The 12,142-nt window shown below is 41.8% G+C and overlaps 1 protein-coding gene across 1 annotated transcript in view; it reads left to right on the top strand.

Annotated features, from left to right (window-relative positions):
- Positions 1 to 390: 390 nt before the first annotated feature.
- The window catches only part of Taok3 (TAO kinase 3), a 110,621-nt gene continuing 98,869 nt past the window's right edge, over positions 391 to 12,142 (top strand). Inside the window, exons 1-2 of the mRNA XM_029559276.1 lie at positions 391 to 491; positions 11,364 to 11,576. Of these exons, the coding sequence (XP_029415136.1) occupies positions 11,457 to 11,576 (120 nt within the window). The 5' untranslated portion in view covers positions 391 to 491; positions 11,364 to 11,456. The remainder of the gene's footprint in view (positions 492 to 11,363; positions 11,577 to 12,142) is intronic.

Here is a 12,142-nt window from a genome sequence, read left to right on the forward strand (position 1 = left end):
ATTGCTTTGTGGGTTTTATTGCCTTTTGGTTTTGTCTTGTTTGGGGTGGTTTTGTGGAGAGTGTTTTGTTTGTTTGTTTTTTGATAAGAGTCTTCCCTGTACTCACTATGTAGACCTGAGTGGCCTGGATTTCACAGAGATTCATCTGCCTCTGCCTCCTGAGTGCTGAGACTAAAGGTGTATGCTGCCACACCTGGCTATTGCTTTGTTTTTTAGTGATAGATGGAGGTCTCATTATGTGGCCCAGACTGGCCTCCTACCAGAAGTCCGACATCCAACACCACACTCCTGATCTGCTGAGTTACTACAAATGTACACCTCCACGTCCAGGTTTAATTTCGGTTCTCTAGTTTGGCTCCTGTAATTATGCAGTTTACCCTTTTTCTCCACAGGTGCATCATAAGTAGAAAAGACTGAGATTACAGATGAGAAGAGATTGCAGCTAAAATGAGCCTGGGCAATACGGGATGTTTCGTGCCACACACCAAAAGGTACTGTACACTACTCTGCAACTTAGTTTCCTCCTAAACAATATAAACAAGTTTTATTTCTCTGGGTTTCCTGTGGTGAAATTTTATTATATCTTTATAAGAATATAAAAGAGAATAGAAACACATAAATAAAATTAGAATAAAATATTATATTACAAAAATTTCTTCAGCTGGGCAGAGGCAGAGGAAGGCAGATCTTGCTGAGATCAAGGCCAGCCTGGTCTACATAGCTAGTTCTAGGCCAGATGGAGCTACAGGGAGACTCTGTCAAAAAGACAAGAAAAAGTTTTCTCAGGGCTGTGGACACCTGAATTCACATCAAGACCTGAGTTCAAGCCCCCAGAACCCTTGTAAAAAACCAGGCATGGTGTAAGTCATATGTAAGTGCCTGTGACCCCAGCGCTGACAAGGCAGCCACAGGAGGATCCCTGGGGCTCACTGGCCAATCTGGCCAAATTGGCAAATTGCAGGTTCAGTGAGAGACCCCGCCTCATAAAATAAGGTGGAGACACAATTGAGGAAAATACTTCTGCTGATTTCCTGCCTTTACATGCAGACACATAGGTAAGCACACCAGCACACACACACATACACCATTTCTTTCTTTCTTTTTTTTTCTTTTTCTTTCTTTTTTTTTTTTTTTTTTTTTTTTTTTTTTTTCCCTGTAGCCCTGGGAGTCATCTCCCTGTATCCCCACCTGGCCTGGAACTCACAGGAGATCCACCTGCCTCTGCCTCCTGAGTGCTGGGATCAAAGGCACTCTGCACCCACATACAAAAAAAAAAAAAATGCAGATTTGCCATATTCATAGTCAGAGCTTACAAAGAGAATCACTTGGTTAAAAGAAATGGCTTAGGGGGCTGGAGAAATGGCTCAGTCAGTTAAGAGCACCGACTGCTCTTGCAGACGACCTGGGTTCGATTCCCAGCATCCACAAGGTGGCTATAAACCATCCTTAACTCCAGTTCCAGGGGAATCTGAAGCCCTCTTCTGACCTCTGCGGCATTGCACGACATGGACTCACATACATGCAGGCAATACACTCTTACACATAAAATAAAAATAAAAAATAAAATATTTTTTAAAAAAGAAGTGGTTTAAAGATTACTGATTCCTTTTATCAAATTAGTTTCCTGTTTAGTTGCAGTACTTAGTATTAGGTTTTGAGTTGAATAGATGGTTTCTGTGTTAGTTAGCTTTCTGTCTCTCTAATAAATGTCTGAGATATTGAACTTATGCAGAGAAAAGGTCTATTTTGACTTGCGGTTTTGGAGATCTCAGTTTGTAATCAATTGGCCTCATTGGTAATGTAACCCATCATGGCAGGAGAGCCAAGAGGCATAAGAGAAAATAAAGAGAAGGTGAGGTTCCACAGCACCCTTCATGGCCCCAGTGACTTAGAGACTCACAGGCTCTGCCCCTATAGGTCCCACTACCCTCAACAACAGCACCCCAGGGACAACCTCAGTCACATGGGCTTTGGGGGAACATTTCATATCACTTTCCCTCTAATTACAGAAGTGATAGGATTTTCAGGGTTTTTTTCTTAAATGCAAATAAACAAAAAGAAGGAAACTAAAAATTACCTAAAATCCCAATTCCTCACCAGCTGCAAAGAATCCCAAACCTAGAGCCATAGCTCCCTCCTCACTGCATAGCCCTTCTGTGCCTACTGCTGACAACTGGGCCTTTGCCCAGACCAACAAATAAAGAAACTGCCTTGTGAGATGGGAGGTGGAGACAGGAGACTCCTTAGAGGCTTGTGGGCCAGCCAGCCTGGTGAATGCGGAGGCAAGCCACAAAGAGACCCTATCTCTACATAGTGGAAGGCAAGGACTGACACCTGAGGTTGTCCTCTGATCTCCACACATGTGGCTTGATGTGCACACATCTACACACACTCACATACATCATACACACAGAAATACCATGCATATATTCACACACGTCATACACATCACACACATGCACACATATATCACATACTTACGCATACACCCACATATGCACCATATACACACTCATACATTCACATAAACATACAAATACACATCACATAAACACATAGCATTCATACACATACATCATTCATGTACATATATACATATACACATACACTCATATACACACATATACATATATACACATCATACATATACATAGATACACATATACACACATCATACACACACATCATACACACACACACACACACACACACACATACACACAAAGATTTTAGAAAAGAAAACAGAAACTTCCTTGTGGAACTTGCAAAGGGCATTACTGGTAAAAGCAGATACAGTTCCAGAAATATATCATTTTCAGATTGCCAATTTGGTAACTGAAACGTATCTTTTTTTAACTTTTAATTCTCTGATTCCTTGTGAAGTCCCATTTCCTGTCCTTCATAACCATGGGTGTTTTTCTTTTGAATTTACTCTTTATCTCTCTGGAGTTTGTGGGTGCATGGTATTTCTGTATATATGATGCATGTCTTTGTACATACGTGTTCCCCTCTCTGACACTGACAATAACTTTCAACAGGTATTGCATTTTGCAGGAATTTCTCCACTTTATTTGCCTTTAAGTTTAATCCATACAGACATGTGAAGCTGTCTTCACAATGATGATAAACAGATCTATTGCTCCCCATTGTACTTCATGCCCATTTTTTCCAGTATGTACTTTTATTGAATTTTTGTGCGTTTCATACAATACATCTTAATCAGCATCTTAATCATATTTAGAGCCCCTCCCCTGTCTGCACCCCTCCATAGCCCACCCACTGGATTTCATGCATTCTGTCATATATATTAAAGCCTATAGAGTCAAGTTTGTGTACCCATATGTCCCTCAGTGTGAGTTCATCCACTGGAGCCTGGTCAGCCTATCTAGTGTCACATATATATATATATATAATTTTTAAAAAATATTTATTGCCGGGCGTGGTGGTGCATGCCTGTAGTCCCAGCACTTGGGAGGTAGAGGCAGGCGGGTCTCTGTGAGTTCAAGGCAGTCTGGTCTACATAGTGAGTTCCAGGACAGCTGGGGCCACAGGGAGACCCTGCTTCAGAAAGACCAAAAAAAAATTTTATTTATTATTTTTACGTGTATGTGTGTATTGCCTGCATGTAGGTGAGTGCACCCATGTTGTGCAATGTGCACAGAAGACAGAAGAGGTTGTTGGATCCCCTGGAACTGTAGTTATAGACAGTTGTTAGCTGCCATATGGGTGCTGGGATTTGAACCCTGGTCTTCTGCAAGAGCAACCAGTGTTCTTAACCGCTGAGCCATCTCTCCAGCTCCTCTACTGTCACTCTCTTAAAGAAGATCAACTCTCCCTCACCCAGTAGTGATCAGCTGCCAACAGTTCCTCAGCTAAGGTTGGGCTGGTTTTTATCTGAGTTTGCATGGATCTTGTGCATGCTGTCACATTGCTCTAAGTTTATATGAGTAAGTTCCCAGAGGCCTGGAAGACTCTGTTTCCTTGTGGTCATTTACCACCCCTGGCTCTTACAATCTTTCCACCCCCTCTTCTGTAATGGCCCCTGAGCCCTGGGTGGGTGATCATACCCATTTTAACCCCTCCCTTTCTGGCCCTTTTTACATCCAACCAGCCCCAGACACACAGTGATGTACTCGCATTTTAGTTAAGATTTACGTGTTTTTTTTTTTTTTTTTTTTTTTTTTTTTTTTTTTTTTTTTTTTTTGGTCTTTATGATACAGGGTCTCTCTGTAGCCCCAGGTGTAGTGGAACTCACTATGTAGACCAGGGTGGCCTTGAACTCAGAGGTCCGCCTGCCTCTGCCTCCCGAGTGCTGGGATTACAGGCATGCACCACCACGCCTGGCAAGATTTACTTTATTTTTAAGTATGTGTATGTGTGTGTCTATGAATAGATATGTGCCCATGAGTGTGGGTTCCTATGGAGGCCAAAAGAGAGTGTCAGATCCCCTGGAACTGGAGTTACAGGTTGCAAGCTGCCAGACATGGATGCTAGAAACTGAACTTGGGTCCTCTGCAAGAGCAGCACTGGCTCTTAACCACTGAGCCATCTCTCCGGCTCCAGTTCATGTTTTCTAGACTATTCCATAAATAAAATCATAAAGGACATGTTCCTTTTGGTCTGGCTTTAACTCAGCATCATCATTTTGAGATTCATCTGTGTCATGGCATGTGTCCATGATTCATTTTGTTACTGCAGCATTCCATTGCTGCATGTACCACTGGCTGCTCATGCATTCCTTGTTGATGGACATTTGTGTTGTTTCCAGTTTCAACTATAAGCAGTAGGCTGCCGTGAACACTGGTACACAGGCTCCCAGTGGAGACATCCTTTCATCTCTCTCTGGTATAGGAGTAGGATGGCTGCACCACACGGAGAGTTTGTGTTTAACTTAAACTACTAAACTGTTTCCAAAGGATGTGCCATCTTGCATCCCTGCAGCGCCTGAGGGATCCAGTTGCTCCACATCCTTGTTGAGCGTGGTTTAGTCAAGTTACCCATTCTCATAGGTGTGGAGCAGTGCCTCACATGGCTTTGATTTTCACCTCTCTGATGAGTACTGATGTTAAGCCTCTCTTTTGCCGCTCACATCTTTGTTGGTCAGAGGTCTTTTCAGACTTTTCACCCATTTAAAAACTTGAGTTGTTTTTGGATTTTGAGGATTTTTTAATATTTTTTTGTTTTTTGATACAGGGTCTTATTATGTTGGCCTAGCTGGCCTGGAACTTGCTATGCAGACTAGGCTGACCTCTATCTTACAGAGATCCACCTGCCTCTGCCTCCCAAGTTCTAAGATTACAGGCGTGCACCGCCATGCCCAGTCCCTCATCCCAGTCACCGTTTGTAGCTTCCACCTCTGAAGGTTGAGTTTGGAAATCTTTTCATCCTTTCCATCTCTGCTTTCCATGTTCAATTTTCCCTCTAACTTTAAGTATATAGAGTCTAGTTATGTGCTTTAGTGTCCTTGCTTTGGTCTCTGTTGTTTTTCCTACCTTCTTCCTTTTTGAGTGCCTGATAATTCTTCAACTGAATGCTGAACATTGTGAGTTTTATCTTTTTGCATACTGGATATTTTTTTATTTAATATTTTATTTATTATTTTTATTATGTGTATGAGTGTATTGCCTGCATGTATGTGAGTGCACCTGTGTCATGCAATGCTGCAGAGGTCAGAAGAGGGCTTCGGATTCCCCTGGAACTGGAGTTAAGGATGGTTCGTAGCCACCTTGTGGGTGCTAGGAATCGAACCTGGGTCCTCTGCAAGAGCAGTCAGTTCTCTTAACTGCTGAGCCATCTCTCCAGCTCCCTGGATATTTTTAATTTTTTTTTTTTGGTCTTTTTGAGACAGGGTCTCTCTGTAGCCCCAGCTAGCCTGGAACTTACTATGTAGACCAGGCTGGCCTTGAACTCACAGAGATCTGCCTGCCTCTGCCTCCTGAGTGCTGGGACTAAAGGCGTGCACCACTACACCCAGCTATTTTTAAAATTTTAAAAAAATATTTTTGCTCTCTATCATAGTTACTTGGAAATAGTTTTTTTCCTCCTTTTTTTTCTTGGTCTTTTTGAGGCAGGGTCTCCCTGTAGCCCCAGCTGGCCTGGAACTCACAGAGACCTGCCTACCTCTGCCTCCCAAGTGCTGGGTCTAAAGGCATGTGCCATCATGACCGGCTAAACTTTTTGTTTTCTGTTTTTTTTTGTTTTGTTTTTGTTTCTGTTTTTGTTTTGAGACAGGGTCTTTGCAGTACCAACTGGCCTGGAACATACTATATAGACCAGGCTGGCCTTGAATTCATACAGAACCACCTGCCTCTGCTGCCCAAGTGCTGGAATTAATGGTGTGCACCACCACACCCAGCTACTTGGAAATAGTTTTACCCTTTTGCGGTTTGCTTTTCAGACTTCTTAGACATCACAGCCCATCAGTTACTACAGGATGAATTACTACCTACTATTGATGCAGGACTCTTCTGCACTAAATCAGAATTTTACAACATTTTCCTCTTGCTGCCCCTTTTTTTCCATGAAAATTTTACATATATAAGTGTACAACTCAAACGTCTACTAATAATAGATCATAGAGACATTTACTTTACAATTATTTGATATGCACATAACTTTGCCATTTTTAAGACAAAAGCAACTTTTCATGCAAATGAGATGAATATGCTTCTAATACAATACAATCAAAAGATGAAACAAATTTTATACTTACATGCTCTGAAATGCTACTAAGACAATACAGAAAGTCGTTGTTATCCATAATTAAACCATATGTTTCTATAGGAGCAGAAAACTGCATTCCCACTGCACTTCGTAGCCGAGGTGCTCTGGGGTCTGGGCCCAGCTGTTTCAGACAGCACTCATTTGTGTTTCGTGGTGAACATGTGCAGTTCTGTTCAGAACCGAGGCTGCCAGGAGGTCTCGTGATGCAACACAGACAAGAGCTGCCAGAAACACCTCAGGTTTGGTGCACATTTGGTATCATAAGTTTTTGGTCACCGCACATTCAGAAATATTTTATTATTGACACATTTTTGCAACCCCCACATTCAGTTAGCATGGGGTTGCACCCCACAGTTTGAAGAAGCCCATGCCAGGTAAGCATGGTGGAGCACGCCTATAATCCTGACACTCAGAAGCCTGAGAAAAGACAGTTGTCTTGAGTTCAAGGCCAGCCTGGGCTACAGAGTAAGACCCCCGTCTCACAATAAAACAAACAAAAAGCAATGCCAATGGATTGGAAGGTTTCTTCTCTGGGCCTGCAGGACCAGTGCTGACAGCTCTATGAGCTCCACTTGTTTCAGGAAGCTCATCCCAGTGCCAGTGGGGTTTTCTCACAGTCAAGTAACGACTTTGGACCTGCAGGGAACCCATTGTGGATCCCCATATCATCTGCTGTCCTCTTCTGTCCCATCTCTGCCCTGTGAACCCTAACCACAGTGGTCACCTCACACTCTCCCCTGACCAGGGGCTCCACAGCCTCTGACTGCACCACCTCTGGGAAACCCAGGGCCAGAAGCCAGGACAGTTGTGGCTCCCATCCTTTGCTTATCAAGTCTCAGACACCTTTCTCCCTCTTCGCCAGCAACCAGTGTCCTCACGTAGCACCACATGTTTTATCTAGTGTTTTGCTGGCTTCTATTGACAGAAAAAACTAGAGTACCTGTTACTTTATCTTGACTAGAAACAGAAATCCCTTCATTCTATTTCTCTCAAATAAAAAGGTTATTAACTCCATGTAGTCAACCTTTTTGATTTGGTTTATGGCTTCTGGTTCTGGTGCATTGCTTAGTGATTAAATATTCACTTATACCAGGTGTGGTCGAACTTACCTTTAATCCCAGCACTCAGAGGCAGGCAAATATCTATGAGATTGTGGATCCAGGCCAGCCTGGGCTGCATAGTGAGTTCCAGGCCAGCTGTGGCTACAAAGACCCTGTCTCAAAAACAAAAACAGAATAAATATTCACTTATAATTTATTCTGGAAGTTTTTATGTTTTTTGTACTTTTGTTTTTGTTTTTTGTTTTGTTTTGTACTTTGGATTTTTGAGACAGGGTCTCCCTATAGCCCCAGATGACCTAGGACTCACTATGTATATCGCTGGCCTCATTCTCACAGAGATCCCTGCCTCCCGAGCACTGGGATTAAAGGTGCATGCCACCACTCCTGGCTTTAGAAGTTTTCATGGTCACATTTTTACAGTGAATTATTTATTCTTAAAAAAATCAGAGGCAGGCGGATCTCTGTGAGTTAAGGCCAGCTTGGTTTACACAGCAAGTCTTAGGCAAGCCAGGGCTACATAGTGAGATCCTGTCTCAAAAAAAAAAAAAAAAATCATTTCAGCGTATAGCATGACACAGCTTTCCCGAACATAATGATTGGTAAGACTTAGCTCTGTTCTCACTGAAGCCAAATATTCAGAATTTCAAAATGCATTTCAGTCATTGAAAATTCAGGTCCTAGATCTTTTCATTTCTCTCAAAGGCAATCTCATACTCTCCCTGTCTCACATGGGCCTCCACAGACATGTCTTCGCTTTGATCTGGCTTTTTCCTTTCTGTTCCTAGACAAAACCAGGAAGGCAGAACACTGTGAGCTTCCATTTGTCCTTCCAATTACCTGACTAACAAGGTGGCCAGCTGTAAGCTACTTTCCCAACAGTATTGATGTTGTGGCTTTGTGCTTGGTTATCAGTGGCCGTGGATCAGCAGGGAAGTTGCCCAGGATGGCAGGTGCGGTGTTGGCAAGGCAATCTTCTTCCTATTTAAAGCCTTCAGTGGTACCCTGTCACCCATGGGATAAAGTCCAAATTTCTTACCGTGCTTTAAAAGGCCTTTTGTGGTTTTCCTTGGCCTAACACCAGCTTCATATTTTGTTCTTCCAACTCTCCCACCCATCCATAATAAATGAGCAACATTCATTGTCCCTAAAAAGGGTGGACCAGCCTGCTATATCCTTATATTAAAAGACATTTCCCCTTTCTTTGTAACAACGAGTCAGAACCACTTTATCCTTTGTGCCGTAATTTAGTGTCTGTTCTATTTGACTTTAAGCCCTAAGATAGGATTGATGTCCCATTCTGTCCCCAACATCCAACCTAATACACTGTCATGAAAATCATAAGCATCAGTGAGTACCAAATGAAAGAATGAGTGAGTTAATGATTGGAAGGTCAGGTTGCTCACGTCCCTGTGCTAGCCATGTACGTTGTCACCCAAAGTCTGTCAGGCCAGAAGAGGAAAGCACTGGTCAGCACTGTCACCTTTACTTCTCTAACAACCTTTTAAACTTATATAATATCATATTTAGGGAAAGTTAGATTTCTTGGCTAATAACCAATAGGCATTTGTAGCTTAGTTAGCTTAGAAGGTCAAGGAAGAAGCACAGACTATGCTACAATTAGTTCGAACTTCAAAATAAATGATTATCTGTGTACTAGAAAGGTTATTTAGGATGAAAAGCAGAGAGGAAACATTTCAATATTTTTCAAAAAAATAAGCGTATAAGAAAATAACTGTCACCAAATAAACCCATATAACTATTGGTAGATTAAGACATAAGAAGGTCCAAATAATATCCTGTTACTCATGTAAGGTTTGAATCCAGAGGATTTTGCAGAGCTGTGGACTAGCTTGCTTCTTCAAGTGCACGTTTAGCATGATCTCCAGAATACAGAGGCTTCTTTCTGTGGTTGGCAAACAGCTGTTCACCGTCTGTACCCTGCAGAAACATAGCACATATCAGTCCAGAGAGCAGACTTTCCTGTCCAGTCTGGGTGTTAAGAACCTGTGGCTCTGACCACAGGGCACTGTAATAGTCTCAAAGTCCCGATACTTCATACATACTTTATACTCTCCCATTTAATGGGCGTGATAGTGGTTTTTAGTGTGACCACAGAGTTATAGAATCATCCCCTCTGTCACCTTAGGACATTTTCATCACCCTGATGGGAAATCTTGTGCCCTTTACTTTTCGTTGACCAGGCTCCCCTGAGTGACAAGCAGTCTACTTCTGTCTCAATAGATCTGCCTATTCTAGAAATCTTATGTAAGTGGAATCATACAATAGCTAGCCTCTTTTTTTTTCTTTTTGACACAGAGTGCTATGTATCCCAAGCTGCCCTCAGCCTCACTGTGCAGCCAAAATTGACTTGAATTCCAAATCCTCCTGCCTCCATTTCCCTTTATGACTGATATTCCACTATGTAGATATACCATATTCATTCACCAATTAGCTGGCGTTTGGGTCATTTCTACCTCTGGCTATTAGGAATAATGCTTCTGTGAGCACCTATGCATATGTTTCCTGTGTAAATACATGTTTTCATTTCTCCTGGATACATAACTAGCAGTGAAATTCCTGTGTCAAATGGTAACTCAACATACTAGATTTTATGATCTCATGCTCTTTCCCAGAGCAGTGATGCCATTCTTCACTCTCTGCAGCAGAGTCTGAGAGCTCCAGTTTCTCCACCTCTTTCCCAGTTTTTATCTGTTTGTATAGCCATTGTACTGAGAATGAAATGGTTTGGCAGGGGCGCAAGCTGGCTCAGTGGTTAAGCGCACTGAGGACCAGGGCTCAGTTCCCAGCACCCACGTGACAACTAACAACCATCTGTAATTCCAGTTCCAGTGAATCTAACACCCTCTTCTGGCTTTCACAGGCACTGTACAACACAGATGCACGTATATACAGGAAAACATTCATACACACAAAATAAATATAAATAAATAAGTAAATGGTTTGTAGTTTTAATTTTTGTTTCTGTAGTAAACTAATGATGTCAAGTCTCTTACATTTGTTCATAGCCATTTCTGTATCTTATTTGCTAAAAGGCCTATTTAGGTCCTTTGCTTCATTTCTTTTTTAAAGGGATTTTTTTGTTTTTTGGGTTTTTTTTTTTTTTGTTTTTTTTTTGGACAAGGGTTTCCCTGTAGCCCCAGCTGGCCTAGAACTCGCTATGTAGACCAGGCTGGCCTAGAACTCACAGAGATCCACCTGCCTCTGCCTCCCAAAGGTTTTATAAATTTATTTTTATTTTATATATATGAATGTTTTTGTCTACATGTACCATGTGTGTACAATGCCTGCAGAGACCAGAAGAGGGTGTCAGATCCCCTGAAACTAGAATTACAGAGGGTTGTTAGCTGCCATGTGGGTACTGGAAACCAAACCCAGGTCCTTTGTGCAAGAGCCGCTAGTGCTCTTAACCTCTGAGCCATCTTCCCAGCCTCACCCCTGATTTATTGTCTTTGTAATACTGATTTGTAAGATAAAGATACTCTTAAATATTAATTTGTTTGTATTATCACCAAAAATTGAGTTAGAAATAATTGAATGGCAAATCTTATTTTTCTACAGATTCTGAAGATTTATAGAAACGAACACAGTTGCCAATGAGAGAGACAAAGGACTTGGCTATCAAAAAGCAGAGTGCTTGCGACACTGGTCACCATGCGTAAAGGGGCACTGAGGGACCCCGAGGTCGCTGATCTGTTCTACAAAGATGACCCTGAAGAGCTTTTTATCGATTTGCACGAAATTGGACATGGGAGTTTTGGAGCAGTTTATTTTGTGAGTAATTAAAGAATCATCTAGGTAGATCGGACCAGAAAGCGTGAGCTGAGGACATTCTCCACATGCTGCTATCCCTGTAAAACATGCTTGATTTTCATGTTTGATCTATAAATTAAATGTCACCTGTATTAGAGGTACCTGATCATTGCTAAAGAAGCCAGTTCCAGAATTCTAGGCTTTATCCAGTCATTGATGGCCAGAGAAAGTGATAAGCTTGAAGTTGGGCCAGCGTGTTTCCTGAGACACCAAGTTCTTTCATCCCTGGTCCTCTAACGCTATGTTCCTTTACACAGAGCCTCCAAGCACTGCATTGGCACTGGTTTAGCCCTTGTTCATCCTGGAACTTTCTGCTTCAGCTTTACTTCTTTAGCACAGGTTTTACTATTGACCCCTGGACTTTTATTATGATCTTTTTTTTAATTATTTATTTAATAACCATATACTTAGAAGAAGCATTTCATTACAACAGCATTGAAATAACAATTTCCAGAGCTAAGATGCATCTCTTTCAAAATTGGCTGTAAATTTTTAGGTTTACTGTTGAATTATTACAGTTATACAGT

Source organism: Nannospalax galili, unplaced genomic scaffold (genome assembly GCF_000622305.1).
Source record: "Nannospalax galili isolate Female #2095 unplaced genomic scaffold, S.galili_v1.0 scaffold769, whole genome shotgun sequence".
NCBI lineage: Eukaryota > Metazoa > Chordata > Mammalia > Rodentia > Spalacidae > Nannospalax > Nannospalax galili.